At 38.5% G+C, this 25,371-nt stretch overlaps 2 protein-coding genes and 1 long non-coding RNA gene across 19 annotated transcripts in view; all 3 read left to right on the forward strand.

Annotated features, from left to right (window-relative positions):
- LOC130922836 (gastrula zinc finger protein XlCGF58.1-like) overlaps positions 1-7,700 on the forward strand; it is a 31,310-nt gene extending 23,610 nt beyond the window's left edge. For all 8 annotated transcript variants that reach the window (XM_057848044.1, XM_057847999.1, XM_057848036.1 and 5 more), the window contains one exon: positions 2,766-7,700. In XM_057848044.1, coding sequence (XP_057704027.1) covers positions 2,766-4,873 — 2,108 coding nt within the window. In that variant the 3' untranslated portion in view covers positions 4,874-7,700. The remainder of the gene's footprint in view (positions 1-2,765) is intronic.
- A 3,115-nt stretch (positions 7,701-10,815) lies between these two features.
- Positions 10,816-14,257, forward strand: LOC130919899 (uncharacterized). Of its 10 annotated transcripts, none has more exons than XR_009064078.1 (10): positions 10,817-10,995; positions 11,410-11,443; positions 11,519-11,617; positions 11,712-11,788; positions 13,013-13,073; positions 13,146-13,196; positions 13,397-13,465; positions 13,581-13,689; positions 13,772-13,841; positions 13,976-14,257. It is a non-coding gene; the product is annotated as an uncharacterized LOC130919899 (long non-coding RNA). The 10 variants fall into 10 exon arrangements; XR_009064053.1 differs by having other exon boundaries at positions 10,823-10,995; positions 11,682-11,788; XR_009064097.1 differs by having other exon boundaries at positions 10,816-11,443; positions 11,682-11,788; positions 13,146-13,200.
- Positions 14,258-15,687: 1,430 nt separating this feature from the next.
- Positions 15,688-25,148, forward strand: LOC130918106 (gastrula zinc finger protein XlCGF57.1-like). The gene is made up of 3 exons (XM_057840013.1): positions 15,688-16,050; positions 16,314-16,451; positions 19,760-25,148. The coding sequence occupies exons 2-3, from the start codon at positions 16,401-16,403 to the stop codon at positions 21,200-21,202; spliced, it is 1,494 nt and encodes a 497-aa protein (XP_057695996.1). The 5' UTR covers positions 15,688-16,050; positions 16,314-16,400; the 3' UTR covers positions 21,203-25,148.
- The last annotated feature ends 223 nt before the right edge of the window (positions 25,149-25,371 follow it).

Raw genomic sequence — 25,371 nt, forward strand, 5'->3', positions numbered from 1 at the left:
TTTTTTCCACATTCTGTCTCATGGTCGAGGTTTACCCATGTTGACAATTACAGGCCTCTCTAATATTTTCAAGTGGGAGAACTTGCACAATTAGTGGTTGACTAAATACTTATTTGGCCCACTGTACAGGAACTGCTGTTGAAGCAATGAAACTTTTCAGCCAATTGGTTCAAAGCTTTATGGTGGTTAATTTGCTCTTAAGTGGGCTTGGAGCCCAAGAGGTCAACAGTGTTGTGAATTCTTTAGCTATATAATCTTTGTTTGGGGAAAATGATATGAATGTGTAAGCCTGTCGCAATATGCAATTTGTCAAATTAACGCACGGTAAATAAAAATGAGGGCAGTAATTTTCCCAACTGCGATTTTTCGCCGCGTGCGTGTGCGCGCCGCGTGCACTCGACACAAGTGCGTGTTTTTGCATATGAGACTCCAGTAGCTTTCACAGATATTTATTGGCCATCAACACACCGTAGAATTAAAGTTCAGACATACAAAATAAGGAAACATTTTTATATTAAACATTGTAAAACGTTAGCATTGCTACATTCAGGCTAATGGAAAAAAGACAATGTACTAACCACTTTAGCCTGCTATAAAACATTGGCAGTCTTCTCCACAATGCAAAATTACGATTAATAGGTGACACTTCAAACATGAAAACTTGCCGGACTAAAGAATTTGCTGGTGAAAGAAAAGAAATCTATTACCGATACTTCATGCATGACGAAAACGAAGTCCACTTTTGTTTTTTTACTGAGTGTAAAGCTTACGGTTAGTGGCATAGCAAACGTACTTCCGGTGAACATTTCAAAATAAAAGCACGTCGTGTTCAGATTTCTGGAGGCAATCGCATATACTTCAGATTCTACACTAAGAATAAATTTAAAATGATACCCATTATGAAAAATCTCATTGGCAATGATAATATGATGTAATAAATGATGATAATTTGGCATCAAATTTGTTGCATGCGCACATTGCAGGACAGGTTGACAGTCATTTTGGATCCAATTAACACTTTTAATGGGCTCTAATTGGCAGACAACAAAAATGACGTTGGGTTTCACACCTATTTCATATTCTGCACCGAACTAGCTTTAAAATGACTCACTATGCATTGTGTGTTTTTTGTTAAATATTTATACATTTTAATAGTTTGTTTTGAATGAAATGAATGAATGAATGAAATATTTATTATCATCATCGGTATCATTGACAATCATTTAAAATTACAAAATGTGATATGATTTGCCCGAACGAAGAAAGAACCAAAGAAAAAGACAAAGGCAGACAGGAGAAGCATATGCTTATCATTTTCCCGAACAATCAGGCATGGTACAGTTACATACATCACATGGCCGCAAACTGTACAATAACACAATCAATTTTCTGGGTTTGAACAATAACTCAGCGTCCAGTCAAGCAGCTCCATTTGCGGCTGTTGATCACACAGCAGTCTCGTGCACAAGATTAGTGGTCTGAGTTTCAGAGCGTACAAGGTTATCGCTTTGTCATTGTCCCTGACATTCTAGCATCTATTTGTTGTGGGAACATTTTGTTGTGGCTATGTGTGTGGCAAAAGTGTTATGTGTTATCACAGCTGGCGTGCAAGTAGCGACTCAAAATGCTTATAAGTCTCTTTAAAGGGTACATTACTAAGGTGTACATGGTGTCAACAACTGCCGCACACAAAGATCACTGTAACAGTTTCATCAGACATGAATGTATGAGACAACATGTTGTACATATTTTATCTCAAGATTAATTTCTCCACAACAAAAGACATGCTTAGTATTCGTTTTAAACAGTATGTTTTCCATATACTCAGGAAAGAGCTGGACATTTGAATCAGGAGCTCAGTAGACACAGCAGATAATAATGTTTTTACAAATGGGGATAAGGAGCTCAATTGTAGTACATTCCAGGAGATCGTCAATCCTAATTGACATGTCATGTAGGATTTCAAACTTAAAATTTTCATTAACAAACAAGGCAAAACCCCCTCCCCCCTTAGATGCCCGATTCATTTGTGCCATGTTATATCCGTGTAAATAGGTCCGAGCCTTTATCTTTAGTAGATAATCCTTAATGTGTTCAAAATTCTTGTAGAGACTCCTGCCGTAAATAAGTTTCAGCTTACCGTCCACATCCACGGAGTTGTTATACTGGTCCGCTGTGTAGTATTTACAGTTATCCAACATGCTATTGTAGAAGTTGTGGTCCGGATCAAGCTAATCATTTGGGTCATCATGGCACTCTTCAATCTATTCATCCAATTTTAATCGAAGTGTGGTTTCAGATGTCAAGAAGAAGAACAATTTATTGCATTTGAATAGATGATTTATTAAGATGTATTGTCACTATATGCTTGGCTGAATAGGCTAAAAAAAAGCAGGCAATAATATCGCATATCAGCAAAAATTTATGAGTCAATATATCGCCTACTAAAATTTGTTATCGCAACAGGCCTATGAATGTGCTTGTGTGGACAAAATGTAACAAATGCTATTAGGATGATACGTTTTTTATATTCACAATTAATAACTTTCCAACAGTGTTTGGATTTAGATGGGGTTTTTTTTCTTTGGAAAGTATATCACTCGTACAGTTAATATTTTTTCACAGCCTAGAATCCACATAGTGTGAGATGATATTCCATGCCAAGACCGAAAACCATCAAATTCCTACTGGAAAAATTATACAGAAATGAAATATCAGCCATTCTATCACAAGAGCGTGATTTTTTAAAATTCTGTGTCCCGCAGACGTCACAGTGGAAGACCTTCACCCAGAGAAGCACGATCCCCACCATGTTGAACAGGAAGAGTCGGAGATGCCGTACATTAAACAGGAGGCGGAGCCAGAGACCTCCAGCATTAAAGAACAGGAAGATAAAATCCCCAAGTTTCCAATGACTCGTAGCGTGAAGAGTGAAGAGGATGACGGTCCAAGCGAAGAGCGCAGAGCAGCGCAATTAGCGAGAAGTAACTTGTTTCAACACCTGACAAGAAAAGGTGAGGGACGATCGCAACCGGACGATCTCTTTGCGCCACTCTCGGACAGCGACGACGTAACATCACAGTCTTCTGACGATATCACCGATAAGGAGGATGCTGACTTTGATGCTTCGAAATCCTTAAAAAAGTCATCACTGAAAAGAGACGGAAAAGAACGTGCGGGTGGGAAACCTTTTCCATGCTCACATTGCGATTTAACATTCACCACCAAGCAAAATTTAATCATACACACACGCACACACACAGGAGAAAAGCCTTTTGTCTGCACATTTTGCGGTAAAAGATTCACCCAGAAGGGAAATTTAAATGTTCACAAAAGAATACACACTGGAGAGAAGCCTTTCATGTGCTCTCTTTGCGATAAAACATTTTGTACGAAGCAAGAGTTAACAAAACACACGTGGACACACACTGGAGAGAAGCCTTCTGGCTGCACATTTTGTGGTAAAAGATTCACCCTGGAGCGAAGTTTAAAACGACACGAAAGAACACACGAGCTTAATTCAAAGACACACACAAGAACACATACTGGAGAGAAGCGCTTTATTTGTACATTTTGTAGTAAAAGATTTTGTACGAAGCAATTGTTTGCAACACACATGCGTATACACACAGGGGAAAGGCCTTTTGTCTGCACATTTTGCGGTAAAAGATTCACTCAGCAGGGAAATTTAAATGTTCACAAAAGAATACACACTGGAGAGAAGCCTTTCGTCTGCTCTCTTTGCGATAAAAGATTTTGTACGAAGCAAGCGTTCGAAACACACACGAGCGTACATACAGGAGAAAAGCCTTTTGTCTGCACATTTTGTGGTAAAAGATTCACCCAAAGGGGAAATTTAAAAGTACACAAAAGAGCGCACGAGCTTAATTTAACGACACACACAAGTGCACATACTGGAGAGAAGCGCTTTCTTTGTACATTTTGTGGTAAAAGATGTCGTACGAAGACAGCGTTGGCAAGACACACTAGTATACACACACGAGAAAGGCCTTTTGTCTGCACATTTTGTGGTAAAAGATTCACTCAGCAGGGAAATTTAAATGTTCACAAAAGAATACACATTGGAGAGAAGCCTTTCGTCTGCTCTCTTTGCGATAAAAGATTTTGTACAAAGCAAGCGTTCGAAACACACACGAGCGTACACACAGGAGAAAAGCCTTTTTTCTGCACATTTTGTGGTAAAAGATTCACTCAGCAGGGAAATTTAAATGTTCACAAAAGAATACACACTGGAGAGAAGCCTTTCGTCTGCTCTCTTTGCGATAAAAGATTTTGTACGAAGCAAGCGTTCGAAACGCACACGAGCGTACACACAGGAGAAAAGCCTTTTGTCTGCACATTTTGTGGTAAGAGATTCACCCAAAGGGGAAATTTAAAAGTACACAAAAGAGCGCACGAGCTTAATTTAACGACACACACAAGAGCACATACTGGAGAGAAGCGCTTTCTTTGTACATTTTGTGGTAAAAGATGTCGTACGAAGACAGCGTTGGCAAGACACACTAGTATACACACACGAGAAAGGCCTTTTGTCTGCACATTTTGTGGTAAAAGATTCACCCAGAAGGGAAGTTTAAATGTACACAAAAGAACACACACTGGAGAGAAGCCTTTCGTCTGCTCTCTTTGCGATAAAAGATTTTGTACGAAGCAAGAGTTAACAAAACACACGAGGACACACACAGGAGAAAAGCCTTTTGTCTGCACATTTTGCAGTAAAAGATTCACTCAGCAGGGAAGTTTAAATGTACACAAAAGAACACACACTGGAGAAAAGCCTTTCGTCTGCTCTCTTTGCGATAAAAGATTTTGTACGAAGCAAGAGTTAAAAAAACACGCGCATACGCACTAGGTAAAACCAGAGCCGTACAAAGAGAGTCGCGACACTCTTTGATGTCGCCGCAGGTGGTCACGTGGTTCCTGTAGGGTGTGGGTAGTTCCAAGCACAAGCAGCGCTGTAGTCGTTTTCAATGGAACTGACAGCGGCAATAGACCCTACTCACCAACGTCACAGAATGACGTGTCGCTGTATCCGGCCGCCATATTGTTTAGCCCTATTCTCAATGGTTTCAATTAGTCGTTCAGTTTATAGAGCAATTAATGGAAGCCATGCTTTCAGACGCTGTAAACTCATTGGATGCGTTGCATAAAAGGCGTTATGCGGAAAAGTTTCCGTCTATCCATTCGCCAGGTCCATATTTGATGCCTAAATCGATATTTTTCGACCCGCTGTCTTCACCCTCTCTGCCTGACATCTGCTACCCTGATATCTACAACTATTGTGTCCACACAAAATCAGCCTATCCTCACGAAAGTTTGAAAAACTTTAAGAGCAGCACTCTAAGCAACATTACCCTGTGTGATTTCTAAAATGGCGACAATCAAAAAAAAAAAAAAAGTTGACTGCGATGGCCGACGCTTCAAGGATAGGTGGATATTGGACTATTTCTTCAATAAAACACGCAACAACTGTGTCTGCCTCATTTGCAAAGAGACAGTCGCTGTTTTCAAAGAGTTCGATGTGACGCAATATTACTAAACAAGACACGCTGACATGTACGACAACATTACAGGGAAGATACGCAGCGAGAAATTATAGCAACTTGAAGCTAGTTTATTTTTTCACAGCAGCAGTATTTCGCAAGAGTCCGAGTGTCGAAGAGAAAGCCTCAAAGACGAGACTGTTTGATTTGATTTTTTAAAAATTTGATTAAGTTATTTCGAGGAGTAATAACAAAAACAGCAAGAATAGGGGAAAACAATAACAATAGTACATGTTGATTTTAACAAAAATTAATAACAAATAGATACAGTACATACGTAGCTCGAAAAGGAGTGGGAAGAAGCAGAGCTTTTTTTTGGGTCCCACCCCCAATTTACTCCCCAAAAATTCAATGTAAATACAGTCACTTCCCAAAAATCGTCAGCATCATTGCACTATCACCACCACCACTGTTGAAATTATGAATTAAAAAAAATAATAAAGCAAATGTGACACACAGAAGGGCTTGCTAAAATTTGTTTAAATATATATTGTTCTATGTAAATCAGCCAAGGTAGCCCCCCGCATTTTTACCACACCAAATCTGGCCCCCTTTGCAAAAGGTTTGGACACACCTGTTTAACTGATGATCCGTAGACGAGGCCAGCTTCTTTCACTTGGTACCAGCTAAATATTATTCAAAATGTAATGATGGTGGAGGAAATAAGCATCTTGAATTTGAAATGGTATGTTGTCGGCGATTAGCCTCGCAATGATCTTAATTGTGGTTGTCAGCCCAAAACCCTCTAAATATATATTAAATGCATCTTACCAGATATAAAATGACTACTACATAATCCGTGGTAATCGTTTGGAGCCCAGTTTTCTCGTCGAATTGCAGCAGTCCATTTCGCTCTCCTCTCCGGGTCTCGGAATATGGTAGAACTTCAAGTCTCTCAGTCTATCTTCTCTGTTACTGCAACCGACCGCCACACACGCCTTCACCATTTTGATTATTAATGTTAACGAGCAGAAAAACACGCCATAATAGGAGGAATTTACGTAGCGGTAATGCATCAACACGACGAGTAGACGGACAATATGGCGCGGAGGCGTGGTTGTGACGTCATGTGAGTAGGGTCTATTGGGACATTTATGGGAAAATGGAGTATGAAGTAGTAGTTTGATTTTGTCATTGCATTATAACATTTAAATGCTACTTTTACATTTGGAGGTGTTAGGCGACAACTGAAAACTATGTAAACTGTTACGCAGAAGGGAACTTTCCCATGTGGAGTGAAAGTTTCTTGTTTGTGTTAGCATTTGCAGGAGAAATCGACTTTTACATATGATTTGGGTTTTTCTTTTTTCACAAGAATACTGTTCTTTCCAGAGAACGTCAAAATTTCCTTGACTCGCCTACCTGTGGTAATATATCTAAGCTAACACCATGTATAACATAGTTTGTTCCTAAGTTCTAAATGGCACATCCTAGTTTGTTTCGTCGCATTGACATATAAAAACACTGGTTTCCCAAAAAGTTGGAGGTCTTTTGAATTCTATTTTCCACTTTTCTTTACTGTTGTAATTTCTAATGCTTATGTGTGTGTGTGTGTGTGTGTGTGTGTGTGTGTGTGTGTGTGTGTACATTTTCCTTTGTATTTTATAGACTTAGTTTGACCTGAAACACAAAGATATTACGTTTAACAAATATTTCCCACCTAACTCAAATTTTGAATATAGCATCTAATTTTAGCAAAACCAAACCTGTACCCTTTTATTGGCATTTTTCATTTAGTTTGGACCCAAGCAACACAAATAAAATGATTACAAGACAGGAACAAAATTGTATTATTTTCTGTAACATGGTGTAATGTATAACAATAACAACTTGATACCCTTTGATAAAGAGAAAAATGTTTTATTGAACAATTGGTGAAATTGGTGTCATGGTTCATTGTATACACCTAACATTTTATAGATCAGTGGCCTGTGATGGCTGGTTGTGCAGCATGGGAAGAACAAAAACAGCAGAGAAAATGGATGGCAATGGTCAGCTGTCAAAACATGAAATAAAAGGCTTATTTAATATGTTTTTTGCTATTTGAAAAATGGGCTTCGTGCTCAAAGCCAGCAGGCACCAGCAGCAGTCCCCAGCAGAAGCGGATCTTGAAAATGTGATTGTATTAGTTTGAAAATCGACCGGATCCACTGTATTTTTACACGAGTGACTTCCGGCCCGATCCTAGCTACCGGTGGTAGTATTGATGCAGGAGGGCCGCGTCTTGCGTCAAATGATAAACTCTGCCGTTCTTTTCGCGTGCGTTGCGTTGAGCCGTTTCTGGGACGCATCTAACACGCGGCCGCACTGCGACCGGTGTGAATTGGCTGATTGACTCTAACGGCCGCGTTTCACTGCGTTCTCGCAGCGGCCACGTTGTTGCGCCGTTGACGTTTCTGGGTTATACTGTCCTACCGTGTTGGTCCTCGTTATAGCAGAGAAGACGGAGTGAATAAAATCTACGCAAAGAACTGTAACCCGATTGACTCGCAGCCTCGAAAAAAAGGGTTCCATTACGTCAGAAACTCGTTCGGTACCCCTCCGTTCCGAACCGGCCACCCCCAACCGAAACGGTTCAATACAAATACATGTACCGTTACACCCTTATTTGTTATCATTATGCACATGGCATCATCACAAATGTGATCACACAAAACGCAACCACGCATCGCATCCCCGCATTTTCTCCTCCTCCTGAGTCCTCACAAATAAAACGGGCTCGGGTCTACAAATAAAACGTACATTTTCGGGGGGTTTTGGAGCTCGGGCATACAAATAAAACGTAAAATTTCGGGGGTTTTCTGGCTCGGACTACAATAAAGCAAGGGCGTAGGTTTGCATTTGGACGGTAGGGACTTAACACTAGCAACTTTTCAGGATGCTCAAATTGTCCCTACCAACTTTTAAGCAACCTTAATTGCATTTTATAATGAGTTCAGTTATAAAGGTAATTTAGATTGTCTTCCCATATGTTGTAAGGATAGAATTACCCTGCCATTATTAAGCGAATTACTTTCATTTTGTTGAGACTTCCATTTACCAGTTTTCATTTGCTGAATGTGCCCGTCCATTTTTTCCCCCTCAAACGCACGTTTGATAAGCTGATTACTAGAACCCCCACATTCACACAGTCCCGACAGAGATAGACGTCAACAGAAGAGGATGGATATTAGAAGTTTTTTTGGCCAGCAGCAGCAGCCACTGTAAGTAATGTAAAAAGATGTTGGTGTTGTGGAGGTGGGGAACACACCACTAACTCCTCCAGAACTCAGCAGCACGCCTCATCACACGAACCCCCGCAACGCACCACATTACCCCCATCCTCTGTCAACTTCACTGGCTTCCCGTCAAACAAAGAATCAATTACAAAATCCTCATCATCACCTTCAAAATACTCCATGCCCTGGCCCCTCCCTACCTTTGCTATCTTCTCCATCTAAACAATCCAACCCGTTCACTTCGCCCTACCACTATTCCCCCCCTCTCCATCCCCCGTGTCCGCCTCTCCACCTTTGGTTCCGGAGCTTTTAGTCATTGCGCCCCCCAGCTCTGGAACTCCCTACCCCCTGATCTCCGCAGCATATCTACTCTATCACTTTTCAAATCTCGACTGAAAACACACCTGTTCACTCTTTCTTACCCACCATAACCCCTAGCTGTCATATTTTTACCTCTTTTTATTGTGCTTTTAATTTTTTAAAATCCTTTTAATACCTTTTTATCATACTGTAATTCCATGCCTTTTGTGAAGCGTCTTTGTGTGTTTGAAAAGCGCTCTAGAAATAAAATGTATTATTATTATTATTATTAATTTTGCTACTGAAAATCTGACCTGCATCGGCGTTAGCATAACGTTAAACTGTGTGAACATGCTACCTCGAGTAGAAAGCTGCTTAACGAGGTGTCTTCCTGTATGTTTTCTACTGTTAACGTTAATTCAACTTTGCATTTTGTGCATTTATTCATGAATTTTAATTTTCTACATAATTTTTCAAAATAAATATTTTTTTTGCAGCCTATGTAGCGTGGTGCAGACAAAGACGAAATGCTTGGGTCTGTCGCTACACATTTATTTTATTTTCCTTTTTCTTGCACACTGTAACACAAGAAAATACTTTTTAGCACAACGTTCGTCTGGCGTGGCTGTACAAGTGCTCAGACGGCTATTTCTTATTCGCTCCCACTCGGATAAGAACTCTTATCTAATTACATTAACAAACAAATACAAATATTTGTGACATAACATATTTAACTTTTTCATTGCAAACACTACTCACATTCACTCATCTTCCGCTCGTCCCCACAAGCACCTCTGCATTCATTCACTCACACACTAAACAATTAACACATTTCTAAACTATACCAACACATAATCTACATTATAATCAGTCCAAAACAAAGTAATCTGCTAATATACACAGTCAAATTCTAGCATTTTTCTCACCTGTAACACAAGAAAATATTTTTTAGCGCAACATTCGTCTGGCGTGGCTGTACAAGTGCTCAGACGGCTATTTCTTATTCGCTCCCAAAATGCGACTTCCCATAGCCCAGACATGTCCAAAGTGCGGCCCGTGGTCAAATTTCATCCGGCCCCCAGCCTGTGTCATAAAATCAATATGTCTGGCCCACACACAGACCTAATAAATTGGTCAGCAGTACTGCTACCAGCATATTTAGTAGCTTACACACTAAATGCTGCTCCTCATTTACCTACTAAAAGGCAGCAGCACTCTAAGCAACATTAGCCCGCCTGACCCATTATTCCCAATTTTCTAAAATGGCGAAAAGCAACAGCAACAAAAAGAAAGTTGACTGTGACGGCCGACACTTCATGGATAGGTGGAAATTGGACTATTTCTTCACTAAAATACACAAAAACTGCCTGCCTCATTTGCAAAGAGACAGTCGCTGTTTTTAAAGAGTTTGATGTGAGGCGATATTACCAAACAAGACAAGCTGACATGAATGACAAGTTTACAGGGAAGATAAGTAGCGAGAAATTGAAGCAACTTAAAGCTAGTTTAATTTTACAGCAGCAGTATTTCGCAAGAGACGAAAGAGAACGCCACAAAGGCTAGTTGCAAGATTTTGTGGAAATTATTCATCAAAAAAGAATAATAAAGCAAATGTGACACACAGAATGGCTTGCTAAAATTTGCATAAATATATTGTTCTACGTAAAGGATGTCAGCCAAGGTCGGCCCTCCACATTTTTACCACACCGATTCTGGCCCCCTTCGCCAAAACTTTGAGAGGAGTCTGGCTGCAGCCCGCCTCTCTCAGTACCCTGCGCCGCTCTTCTCAGTACCCATCCCGCAGACAGGAAATGACGCAATACCGCAGCTCTCAATCCCCTCAGACCGGAAATGTCGTCAACCCTTGCGACGAAAACAAGTTACGTTATTTCACCTCTCGCGAAGAAAACACGGTAAGTGGCCGCACTGAAAAAAAGTTTTTAAAAGCGTATGCATGTTTAAAAATGTTAAATAGTTAAACAACACTTGCGGTGAAAATATGAAGTGTTTATTCTGAGTTGAAAAGACCGTACTTATATCTAGTATTCTTAATGTAATTTAAATAATGTCTTCCTTTACTAACTGCATGTGACTTTGCTCTACTTATATTGTTTAATACGTACTGATGAATTCAGCAGCGAATTGGCTAATGCTGCTAATGCTTTTTACATTTTTTTCCCCTCAATGAACAGTCTTCTTTGTGTAGTTTTCATTATATTGCACTCTTATTTTTCATTATGTACATGCCTGCAATTCGCAGCTCGCTGTTTTTGTTGTTGTATGGTATTGTTGTTTTACCTTCATTTGTTTTGTCTGGTCCTTTGTAGTTTGAATGTTGTCACATGATCCAAATAGGACAAGGTTGTAATTTTTTCTTGATATTGTTACTCTGCTTAGCTATATATTTTTTCATTATTATTATTTTTTTTTTACTAGCTCCTTGATCACCACCCCATTGGGAAGAAACTAAATCACGACCCCCAAATGGTAGTCTTCCCATGCAGATACAGGGATGTCACAGAGATCCAAATGGAAGTAAGTAGCATAAGTAGTAATGTACTTTAGATTTTGGACTGTGCTGAACACTTTTTTTTGATAGACATCGAACACTGTAAAACCCACTGTGCAGACAGGACCAATGGTGACAATATAAGACCATGCCGAGCTTCGTGGACGGTTCAAACTCATCCTGCCCAGGAACGGCTGGTATGTTTTTATGTCTGAGACAAATGTTGTGCTCAGTGGAAATCTGGATAGGCTTATTATTCCTTATATTAGTTAACAATTGGACATAATTGATTATTTACTCTTTGTTTATTTAACCAATCAACATTCTCATTAGCTTATGCAAATCTTGAATATAAAGAGGCCAGAAATGGTGTTGATTGTCTAAAAAAAGAAAGTTTGATTGACACGTGCTGACTTTTGGAACGTTGGCCTGAACAATGAAATGGAATCAACTGTGAATTTTGAGGATTTAGTTTCTCTAAAGAACATAATGTCACTTGTACAATTAAGTAAAATGTAACTTTTTGTGTTTGTTTTTTGCAGATATGAAATGCATATTTATAACTTGTCTAACAAGTAGCTCATTCAAAGGTATAAAAAAGTATTTTTTGGCATGTGTAGGGTATTTTAACTATGTAGCCTACAGAATGCTTGTATGGGCTCATGTAGGTGTCTGCGTACGTTTGTATTTATATAACATATGTCCGTGTGTATAGATTATGTATTTTTCACGGAAGGACCATATTTGTGGCTGACCCCTATGTTGTTGCAACATGGTGAAAGCCTACAGGATGTGACCCACACATGCATTTGCCTGTAAGGCTGATTAGTAACAACTACAACTTGGAGCATTGGTTCATTTTCAAAGAACAGTCAAATCATAACAAATTAAATGATCCAAATTCCAATTATTTGTGGGAAGAAAAACAGATCCAATCATGAGATCAGGGAACTATTGTTATCTCTAATGAAATTCAGTATCCATTCATATTGGCATGGCGTTTCCATGATGATCCAGAATAGCCTTGTTTGGTTTTGAAGGTATGTTCCAGTCGATCCTTTTATGTTGCCCCTTCAATTAAAGCAGAATTGCACTCCAGATGATTCATCCAATCATTTGAAGCAAATATCTAAAATGCCACTCTAAAATTGCGAATGTTTTGTTTCAAGGGCGTTGGCCCGGTCTCAACATTGGTAGGGACGAATATAATGCAAGTAAGGTTGCTCAAAAGTTGGTGGGGACAACTTTAGCATCCTGAAAAGTTGGTCGTGTTATGTCCCTACCGTCCCTATGCAAACCTACGCCCTTGTTTTGTTTGCATGAATCATTTAAACCTGTCTGGTTGGTGTTCTTATGCATGGAAACACGTTTGTAATTGTTTAACTACTGTATTTAATATGAACCTATATTTTCAATTGCAGAAAACGTTGACAGTCAATCAACAGGGGGACATGGAAAGAGAGGATTGGAAGTGAAATAGAGGTATTTGTAAAAGTGTGTATATTCATTGATTCAAAACTTGAAGGAAGTGACTCGGTTAAATTCTTACGTTAGGGTTTTCCGGGACAGCCATAGGGGAAGGACTGTGGCATCTTCATGTTGATGGTAGGTGAGTTTAACTGTCCAATTTTGTCCTCTGTGATATTTGTATTCATTTATCCATTTGTAGTATGCTCTTTGCACTGTTCTGGATGCTCTCTTTGAGTTTAACCATTGTAAAATGAAGTTCACCGAATCATTCAAATTGGGCTACAAAATATCCTTGTCGTTATTCTTTATTTACACTTGTTTTTAATTTTTGTTAGACTGATATGCCAACTCTGAGGAAGTGGTGGTGTATATTGATAGCGGACAATTTCAAACTTGGGTGCATGGTAAGTCTTTGAAACTGTTGATATGGCATTCATAGGAAAGTAGGTGCACAGCACCTTAATTCTTTGTTGGAAAATGTGGAATACTTATTTTTGTATTTTTTTCAACTTATGTGAGCCACAGGAAAGAGTTTGCCCATTGGACAGATGAGGCAAAAGCATTACTGCAGGGTGAAGTGCCACCAGTCTATCAGTTACAGAAGTGAAATTTGAATATAATTGCTGAGGTCAGCTTTTAAAGACTTTTTAGTGTCCATTACTCTGACGCACTTTTGAACATGCCCCCCTTTATTCACTGATTTATTTTAGGAAGAGGTGCAACCACAGCTCCTTCAAGTTAGTGGTGGCCCACTCCAAAAAGATATGGCGGGAAAAAATGGTAAGATTGTTTATATACCTAGTTTAATGCAATGCCTGAAAAGAAAAATCAAGTATAAAATTAACAAAGCATCATTTTTATTTTACTTATGTAATATTCAAATAGCTCTTTTCTTTCTCTTTTCCAATGAACAGTTTTGGTAAAAGGATTGTGCAAGACAGCACAAAAGCCTCGGACAGGGCTAGGGGGAAAAAAAAAAAATCAATGCAGTAGGAGTTCCCAAGCATCCTGCAGATGGAAGAGGATGAGCACGAACTACAATGTCTTGGAGCCATTCAAGTTCTGTTTCAACCATCTGGAAGATGGATTTACCTTTTTTGAGGAGATTGTTGACTAAAGAAAATATCTATTCTCTCAATAATAATAAAAAATAATAAAACTAAAAAAATAAAGTTTACCACATCAGAACTGGTTGTATTGAGTTCATTTTTCTACACTTATGAATGTTTTTTTTTTTTTCTTTTATCTCAGATGTTAGTTGTAGGTAGTTTTAATTACCTGTGATGAAGGCGGGAGTGCTTGCCGAAAAATGTCAGGTAATTAAAACAACCTACAACTATTGTCTGGGATAAAAGAAAAAAAAAAAACAACTAACACATGACAACTTTTGTCATTTCTGTTTGAAATAAAGTTGCCTTTCCTGGAGCAGAAAGTTTAATATAGTTTCTGAATTAGTTAATTAGGATCTTCACCCACATGAATGAATTTAAGTAGCAAAATGAAAGACAAAATTGGTTTGGTTGCAACATTGAGAGAATATGACGTTTTTGATACATTAAATTGTAATGAAGCTATACTAATGTGTCCGTTCATAAAAATGTAAGGATGACAGCAATTTTGTAATAATTCTCAATTGGAGTATATTTTACAATTGACAAACTAAAGTACACACTGTGATAGGTCACAGGCGATCTTTCAGTCACTAATTAAACCTTTATTGCAGTAGTGTGTATTTTAATTTTGATGTACTGTAACCGTGTTTTTCATTTTGGTAAAATCAGCAGGCTTTAACAAACTGACCGCGCTTAAAGAGTTAATCTCCCGATTTCACCAAATCAATTTAAAGAGCATATAAATAAATTATTATTTAAATAATAATGAGTGATGCTGAAACCGAAAATAAAAGACGTGCGAAAAGAAAAGTAAACTAGTATTTACGTTCGAATGGACGCTAACTATTACGATAAAACCGGAAGCTCGGAGCTCCAGCGCAGCTTCATGTTGTCATTTCCGGTCTGAGAGCTGCGATATTGCGTCACTTCCTGTCTGCGGGATGGGTACTGAGACGAGCGGCGCAGGGTACTGAGAGAGGCGGGCTGCAGCCAGACTCTCTTGGAGAGAAAACTTTGGACACCCCTGCCATAGCCCATTCACGCCAAGCGGCGAACGCTGACACCTGCTGGCTAAAACCCATCAGTACAATTTTCTTTTCAGGCAGAAACGTCTGGGTATTTTTCCAAAACACAATGAAACAATATGAAACGTTTTAAACACATGGCGAATCACGTTGTGGATACAACAAAATATTAAAATTACTATTTTGATTTTAACTGTGTGCCACACCTACGCACATTTTTTAAATCTCACCCCTCAAAAAACACAACAACTGTAAATTTCCTTTATATGAAGCAGGCATTTTAAAAAAGGACTTTCTCCCATCTAAATAATTGTAGTTTTTTTTTTTTTTTTTTTTCATTTTTACGACGGAACAAGCTATTTTTGAGAAATGTACCCAATCTGTTTGGGCTTATTAATGTCACGTCCCCAGCAAAAAGTGTACATGCAGGTTATGCTGTTATAGCGTCCCTACGAAATTTGAGACCAAACCTTGCAATAAAGATAATATGACCCAACTCAAAAATGGGTCCCTATGGGTTGGCTGTCACTACCCGATCGTGACGGCCTACCGGATCACGACGGACTGCAACTGCGCTTGCGCAAACCGACGCCATTTTCTCCCGAGGGATGATGGGATAAATTGATATGTACGTGTTGATTTAAAAAAGGGGGAAAAAACATCAAATGATGATGCCATTGATAAAAGTACTGATGGCAATTTGAAACTGAAACTTCAAAACGTGTTCCGAACCGATGACGTATATTTTCAGTCAACCACTACTCCGGAAGCGCTCTCTCTGGACCGGGTCTTGCCGTTCTTTCGTGTTCCCTTCTCCCAACCAAACGAGCTCCTTCAAAGTATTCTCATCGGGTAAGTAGTACTGGAACAAGGATTTGGTGGACTAAAACGTCTGATCTTAAAGCTTGGTGGAAGTCGTTTGGTTTAATGTTGAAGTTTTGCAGGCTAACGTAACTTTGTTTTGTTTAGCTTAGCTCGATAGCCAAGGAAATGTCAACGCATTCCGATTGCTTTGACTTTATGCCAATTGTAAATTTTGTTTTAAATGGCGGGGGTCGCTCGGTTAACTGTGATTACATTTAATTGTATGAGACGCTTTTCGACTTGTCTTAAAGATGCGGCAAAATAATCCTGACCGAAGGGAAACGCAATCAAAAACATCAAACTGAGACGAGAGAAAAACATCAAACTGAGACGAGGAGATGAGGAGAAGAAATCCAGGCCACGACGAGCAACTGAAAAACAAAATGAGGGTAAGATCACAACACGTGTTGTTTTACTTTTTATGCAATATCAGACTTGCTTTGATGTGACCGTGATCAGTGAGTGTAACTGTAGGGCAAAATTCCCATATCCGACTTTCCATACAAAGCTCACAATAACTATGATCTTATGATATGGTGATAAAACAAATATCGATACATGGGTCAGGAAATCATTTCAGTATATTCTACAGAAAAAAACAATCTATTTTCATCCTTCTGTTGTGAATTTCAATGATTTAATCTAGGGCTGTCAAACGATTAAAATTTTTAATCGAGTTAATTACAGCTTAAAAATTAATTACCGTAATTTTCGCACTATAAGGCGCACCTTACTATAAGCCGTTACCCACCAAATTTGGCATGAAAACGGCATTTGTTCATAGATAAGCCCCACTGGACTATAAGCCGCAGCTGTCCTCATTGTATTATGAGATATTTACTCCAAAATATATTACCTGGTAACACTTTATTTTACAGCGGCATCATAAGACTGTCATAAAACCAAATGAACCACCATGAAGCTTTAACCCAATTGGCTGCAAAGCTTCATTGCTTCAAGAAGCTTCATTTGGCCATCACTGCTCCCTTGAAGGAGACGGTGAACCTCTGCTGCCACCTGCTGTAAATACTGTTGTTATCCAACATGCCTCTTAGCATGCATTGCTGCGGTACAAATATAAATAACAATCAAAATTTATGTTCTGTGCTAATTATTTCTTCAGTTACTGTTCCAGTTGTTTCATTAATTGGTAGTTTTGGTATTTGGTAACATTTGATATGACAGTGGTGCCATTAGACTGTCATAATTATGACATGACACTGTCATGAGCATTAATGAATGCCTATAACCGATGTCATTTAGTGTTATCCGGCAAATTATCTTACTTTTGAATGGATGTAAAAGATCCAAGCTGGACATAAATGGAGTTAGTGACATAATTTGCCGGTTGACACTTAATGACATCTGTCATAAGCATTCAGTAATGCCTATGATGGTGTCATGTCATAATTATGGCAGTCTTATGACGCCGCTGTCAAATAAAGTGTTACCTATTAACCCAAATAAATCAACAAATAAGTCTTACTGGACTATATATGGCGCAGGATTCAAAATGAAGGAAAAAAGTAGCGGCTTATCGTCCAAAAATTACGGTAATCGTAATTAATCGCAATTCAAACCATCTAAGAAATATGCCATATTTTTCTGTAAATTATTGTTGGAATGGAAAGATAAGACACAAGATGGATATATACATTCAACATACTATACATAAGTACTGTATTTGTTTATTATAACAATAAATCAACAAGATGGCATTAACATTATGAACATTCTGTTAAAGCGATCCATGGATAGAAAGACTTGTTCTTAAAAGATAAATGTTACTACAGGCTATAGAAATTTTATATTATAACTAGGGTTGTTCCGATCATGTTTTTTTGCTCCCGATCGATTTAGTTTGAGTATCCATTGATCCCGATATTTCCCGATCCGATTGCTTTTTTTTTGCACCCGATTCAATTCCAATCATTCCCGATAATTTTTCCGGATCATATACATTTTAGCAATGCATTAAAAAAAAATGAATAAAACTCCGACGAATATATACATTCAACATACGGTACATAAGTACTGTATTTGTTTATTATGACAATAAATCCTCAAGATGGCATTTACATTATTAACATTCTTTCTGTGAGAGGGATCCACGGATAGAAAGACTTGTGACTTTGTATATTGTGACTAAATATTGCCATCTAGTGTATTTGTTGAGCTTTCAGTTAGTGATACTGTGGCCATCCCAAATGCATGACGGGAAGTGGAACCATGACTGTGTGTCGTGCTACCAATTGCTATATCTTCTCTGCGTTGGGAAGTAACTTAAGGTGTTAAGACAAAGATCATTTGCCACCTTGCTTCCCCACATTGCTTCCCATGATAATTCTAATCATAGGGAGAGGGATTGCAAGGCTTTAGCCAATTTAACAAGGGCTCCAAAGGCTGCCAAAATTCACTCTACTCATTTTGTGCTGACTTTTTCCCACTCCATATAGGTAAAACGGCGTCATTACTGATTGAGCGCGACAATGAGTGAGAGGGTCGTGCAGCGCATACATTAATTGCGTTAAATATTTTAATGTGACAGTTTTTAATAAATTAATTGCTGCCGTTATCGGGATAAATTTGGTAACCCTACCTTGAGCCTAAACTAAAGACTCTGGATGAGTGAATCATATTATGTGTGTAACGTCAAATACAATTAGAAAACGATTGAATTAAAATATATACAGTATACATATTTAAAAAAGGCATGGCCGATATTTTTTTGACGATTTCGATACTTTGAAAATGACGTGATCGGACCCGATCGATCGGGACATCTCTAATTAAAACCCCTCCTAATGTTTTCGTTTTAATAAAATTTGTAAAATTTTCAGTCAAAAAATAAACGAGTAGCCCGCCATTGTTGATATCAGTAATTACACAATGCTCATGGGTGCTGAAGCCCATAAAACCAGTCGCACCCAAGCGCAAGCAGAGGGCGACAAAAATCCAAAAAAACACAAGTAACAAGTGGACATTGCACTGTGCTGTCATTGTAATCTGTTTGAGCGGGGCATGTGCGTTAATTGCGTCGAATATTTCAACGTGATTAATTTTAAAAATCAATTACCGCCCGTTAACGTGATAATTTTGACAGCCCTAATTTAATCTCTGGTAGACATCCAGTCCATTTGAACCGGGAAAGTGGCAGTTTCGTTCATTTGCTGACATCCCTCCCAAACGGAATGGCCATTAATGGCAGCCAATGAGTTAACAAATTTATCTATTATCATGGCAGCGAGAGAGTTGATGAAAGATAGGTGTCACCGTGTCAGTAATAAAGTATAATCTGTCATTGTTTGCATACTATCCTCATTAAAATATGAAAACCTGTAAATGTTTGGGTGGCATTAGTTCAAGCAGACCCTGTTTATTCATCTGTGTGATTTTGACAAAGATCAGATCACATTTATTGGGGATTTTATGCAGGAATGTGAGAAATTCCAAAAGGGTGATGCATTTAAAATGTACAATGGTATGAAAAAGTAAGTCCTCAGCCGATCACACGTGCGTTTGAAGGGGGGAAAAATGGACTGGCACATTGAGCAAGTGAAAAGAGGTTTACATTTTGGCTGCCAGTCTGAACAAGGCCTTATTGTCGGTAAAAAAAAAAAATACAACATGAAAATCATGGCGGGAGACTGAGCAAAGCTGGACTTCAGCAAATCACGTGATATTTTTCCTTTTCCAGTATCCCGCAGACGTCACTATAAAAGAGCTTCACCCTCAGAAGCGCGATCCCCTCCACGTTAAACAGGAGGAGTCTGAGATGCCGTACATTAAACAGGAGGAGAAGCCAGAGGCCCCCAGCATTAAAGAAGAAGAACAGGCAGACGAGATCCCCGAGTTTCCAATTACTGTCTTTGTGAAGAGTGAAGACGACGAAGGTCCAAGCGAAAAGAGCGGAGCAGCAAAACCTTCGAGCGACAGCTCATTCCAACACCTGACAACAAAAGGAGAGGGACGATGGCAACATGACGGTTTGTTAGCGCCGCTCTCACACAGTGACGATGTAACTTCACACTCGTCTGTTTTTAACACTGATGAGGAGGATAAAGACTTTGACCAAAATGCTTCAAAATCCTTAAACAAGTCCTCATTGAAAAGAGGCACAAAAGAGGTTGGGAGACCTTTTACCTGTTCACATTGTGATAAAACATATTCTCAGAAAAAACACTTACAAAGCCACATGTATAAACACACTGGGGAGAAGCCTTTCGCATGCTCATTTTGTGATAAAAGATTCACTGACAAATCATATTTAAACACTCACACAAGAACACACACTGGAGAGAAGCCTTTTCAATGCACATCTTGTGGTAAACAATTCACTGATAAGCGATGTTTAAACAAACACACAAAGATACACACTGGAGAGAAGTCTTTTGTCTGCACATCTTGTGGTAAAGGATTCTTTTATCAGGATCATTTAAAAAGACACACACTCACACACACTGGAGAAAAGCCTTTTGTCTGCACAAGTTGTGGTAAAGGATTCATTGAGAAAAGAAATTTGATCAGTCACACAAGAGCACACACAGGAGAGAAGCCTTTTCCCTGCTCAGTTTGCAATAAAAGATTCTCCCAGAAAGTACTACTAAACTCTCACTTGAAAACACACACTGGAGAGAGGCATTTTGCGTGCTCAGTTTGTGATAAAAGATACTTCAGTAAGTCACGGTTAAACAGACACACACATACACACACTGGAGAGAAGCCTTTTCAATGCACATCTTGTGGTAAACGATTCACCGAGAAGGCACATTTAAACACACACACAAAGATACACACTGGAGAGAAGCCTTTTGTCTGCACATCTTGTGGTAAACGATTCACCGAGAAGGCACATTTAAACAGACACGCACTCACACACACTGGAGAAAAGCCTTTTGTCTGCACAAGTTGTGGTAAAGGATTCAGTGATAAAAGTGTTTTTATTAATCACACAAGAACACACACTGGCGAGAAGCCTTTTGCCTGCTCTCGCTGCGATAAAAGATTTTGTACGAAGCAAGTGTTAACAAGTCACACACGTACACACACTGGAGAGAAGCGTTTTGCCTGCTCTCTTTGCTATAAAAGAGTTTCTACGAAGCAAAAGTTAACAAAACACATGCGTACACACACCAGGTGAAAAGGCTTTTCTCTGCACACTTTGTGGCCAAAGATGAATGAATGAATGAATGAATTTATTGTCATTGTCATCATCATCATAATCATTGACAGTTTCAGAGTGTGGAATTTGCCCGAAAGAAAGACGATGACAGACAAAGGAAAGACGGGAAAAAAACATATGCTTATCAATACCCGTCCCCCAAACAGCCCGGGACGCACAGTCAAGCATGTTTGTGTTACAGTCCAGTTATTATCAGTTTGTTTTTTTTTTTTTTTATTTTCACATATCATTCAACTACTCCTGAGCAGGCCCTGTCCTTGTGAACTCATACCGCGCTGTTTTCTTTTTGCAAGCGTTGATAAGCGTCTTGGTCATCCAAGGTTTGTTTTGCATTCTTTGTCTCGTGGGAGTTAACTTAACAGGGCAGTGCTTATCGTTATGCTGAAGTGTATTCATAAAAAGCTGCATTCACATTAGATCTTTTTTTCATTTTTTCTATGCTTTAGACAGTTCTGATTCTTTTGTACACTGTCTTTGTCAGATTTACACAGTGGTTGCATGGAGTGTAGTTTGTGAAGATAGGCAGATGGTCGATGATATCACAGCAATGTTGTATCCGTGCAAATTAAAGTCAGTTCCTTTGTTTTCATAGCAGATGGTCGGTGATATCACAGCAATGTTGTATCCTTGCAAATTAAAGTCAGTTCCTTTGTTTTCAAACTTGTTATTGAAGCTCTGTAGATATTCGTCAATGCTTTCAAAATTTTTATTGTATAGACTCCTGGTGTTGAAGTGGATTTGTTTCAGCTTACCGTCCACAATGGAATTGTAGTACTGTTCCGCTGTGTAGTACTTACAGTTGTTCGACATGTTATCATAAAAGTTGTCAGGATCAAGATTATCAGTTGGGTCATCATGGTACTCATCAATCTGATCATCCAAAAGGTGGTAACAGGTGTCATCATTAATTTTCGAAGGAGGTCGAAAGATTTACCCGGAAGGAAGATTAAACTAAAAAAGACACACCTAATTTACTTACGGCTTACTGCTTTTCACAATTTGACTTCTGATTGTCAACAATACTTAGATGCTTCCCTTCTTTTTGTTTGTTTGTCCAATTTCCAAACTTCCAAACTCAATAGTTTCATGGAAGATTTTTTTTTATTTGTCTTGTACATTGTAATCATTTGAAATCTGCTTCATTGTATGAGGACTGGACCCTTTATTTTTACTATCAAATATTTTTGTTCATTACTGACAGACTTTCTTCCTTTTTTGTAAACTGTTTTTTTGTAAATATGGGCTGTGTACAGTGGTACCTCGACATACGATTGCTTCGACACACAATCTTTTTGACATCCAACGTAAAATTTGACTTGCCATTTGTTTCTACATTTGATGACATGCTCGAAGTAAAACGATTTATGACAGCGCCACAGTTTCTTTGTTTTCCCGCAAGATGGGAGCACGGCGGATTTTCTTGAGAGAAATGAACAGTTTCCAAGAAGGTCATTGCAGGTAGTGAAAAATGGTGACGCTTACCATTGCAATGAATCATGTATTCTTATGGGGAAATCCGGCTCGATATACAGTGAGGCAAATAAGTATTTAGTCAACCACTAATTGTGCAAGTTCTCCCACTTGAAAATATTAGAGAAGCCTGTAATTGTCAACATGGGTAAACCTCAACCATGAAAGACAGAATGTTAGTATGTTTATTGTGTCTAGCAGTGGTAAAACGGGGTGTTTTTTTTCTCTCTGGTAACCGTCTGTGTTAAGAGAATGTGTATAATGTAAACATGATACGAGTCATACACTCGTGCTTTTTGTGGACAATAATTTTTGTTCTGATGGTAATAATGTTATGCTGTTGGTTTAGGCTCACCTAAAGGACTGCATTTATTTTAATTTAGATTTTTTTTGTTTTGTTTTAACATTATACTTATGTTCCAATTTAAAAATAAATAAATAAAATTAAAAAATAAATAAAAATCCTGTTCAATGGAAAAAAGTTTTTTTTTTTTTTTAAACCCAGATTTCTCAAAGTGACACATTTTAGAGCTGTAATTGCAGTACTGTGAAACTGTGATATTTTGGCTTCAGGTTATACTGTCAGAATCTCATACCGGTATGTACCAGTACTCTTTGCATTGCATTAATTTAATTTATTGGACGACAATGGTATCATATTTACAATAAATTATGATATTAGTAGGGCTGTAGCTATCGAATATTTTAAAAACCGAGTATTCTACTTAAAAATCCGTCGAGTAATTGAAATTGGATGAAACATTTTTTATTTTAGGTAAAGGGCAATTATAAATATACACAGGGGTGAAAGTGGGCCAGAACGGTCAGGAACGCAGTTCCGGTATAAGATTCAGGGGCAGAATGCTGTTCCGGTACACGGTGCTTTGATTACGAAAATACGACGGCAACTGTCAAAACGCTATGTTAAGAAAAAAAAAAGCTAAGCTGCCACACATGCATTTCATCTCCAAGAAGAAAACAATCTACCAACATCAGATTTACGTACACAAGTGTTAACAACAAGCATAATAAAGTGCTTGTATAGCGTAATCCGTTTCCACCAATATTCATTATTTGTTTTATTCCACGGACGGCATGGAGGTTTCCCCAGCTGCTGCAGTTATCCGAGTCTGACGGATTCATTTATCCAATCAATTGACTGACATACTGACATGTGATCAGCAGAGATGGCGCTGATTGGTTCAAATGTGCATGTTTTCTGGAACAGCAAAAAAAAAAAGGTTAAATTGATGCGACAATAAAAGGGCAATGCAACATAAAATGGATCAAAATCTTTAGGAGCAATCAAAGAGATGAGGAAGCTTATTTATCATATTTTTTTTTTATTTGCTCTAAAGGGGAGGTTCAGGGCATCTTAGCTTTCAATGTGCACTTTGGACTTTTATTTGTTCATTTATGTTAGGCTACTTATTCATTTCCTTATGATTTAAAAAAGTCAATGTTTGCGCGATCTTCAAATTATGTTCGATTTCACTCTGCAAAATATGTCATCTGTACTTATTTTTCTGAATGTATGTTACTTATATCTTTATTATTAAAAAAAAAATGTAAATGTTTACATGAACTTCAATTTTAATATGCATCCTATGTTCTTAAGTAGTTAAAATTGAGATTTGGCATTTAGTATGTGAGGAAATGAGGGAAAATAAAAATTAGGAGATGGAGGTTGGGTTTATTACTGTTTTTGTTAACTTTTATTTTGCAAATTATTGGAAAAATAATTTTGAATGAAAATTAGTTTGTACGTGTTATGAAATAATAATATGAAATAACTGTCCCAAAACAGTTTTCTTTGCATTTCAGTAGTATAAGAGGTTTGGACCCCCCCCCCCCCCTCCCCCTGTCAGAAAAAAAAGAAAGAAAGAAAAAAAAAAAATTTCTGGCTTCGTGGCGACCTTCACGTCGGGGAGTTCCGGCAAGAAATTCTAGCCACTTTCACCCCTGAATATACATGAGAGGTTTCTATTAATTATAACTACTATTGATGTGTGGCTAACGAGTCTTTCAGACAGGCTTTAATTTCTAAAAACACAGCGCTGTAGAATGATTAGGGTGTAAAATAAAAACATAATAAAGCTGTCAATTTTAGCTCAGTAGTCATTGACGGATAAAACACCAAGTAGCACTGGTGCCTAATGTGCTGCAATACAGCAGGTATCATACATCTATTTTAAAGACGGCAAAAACTCGATGGATGGGAAAAACACCTAACTCAACAAGAATTTTTTTCTAATAAGATTTTATGTTTTCTACCGGCTGGGTAGAAATTCCATGCTGCGGTCCCACTGCGCCAAGCCAAGCTCTCCTATTTTAATGCATACATTTCACTACCCTCCCCTCACAATCCCATCACGGTGCTGGGTAATGGCTGCCAGCCGGGAACCTGGCAGCCACAGTAATAGGGTGGTAGGTAGGTGGGTCCCACTTTTTTTTCCTCTATGGCACAGGTGTCAAACAGATTCTAGAAAGGGCCTAGTGGGTGCTGGATTTTGTTCTAACCGATAACGCGCAGAGACTTTACCCAATGAACTTCCTGCTGAAACAAGCAGCACCTGACAAAGTTGAACTGATTACACATGTAAAAGATCTAATTGGTGAAAAGATGTCCTCGTCATAGGTTGGAAAGCAAACCTGCA

This window comes from Corythoichthys intestinalis, chromosome 1 (genome assembly GCF_030265065.1).
Source record: "Corythoichthys intestinalis isolate RoL2023-P3 chromosome 1, ASM3026506v1, whole genome shotgun sequence".
Taxonomy (NCBI): Eukaryota; Metazoa; Chordata; class Actinopteri; order Syngnathiformes; family Syngnathidae; genus Corythoichthys; species Corythoichthys intestinalis.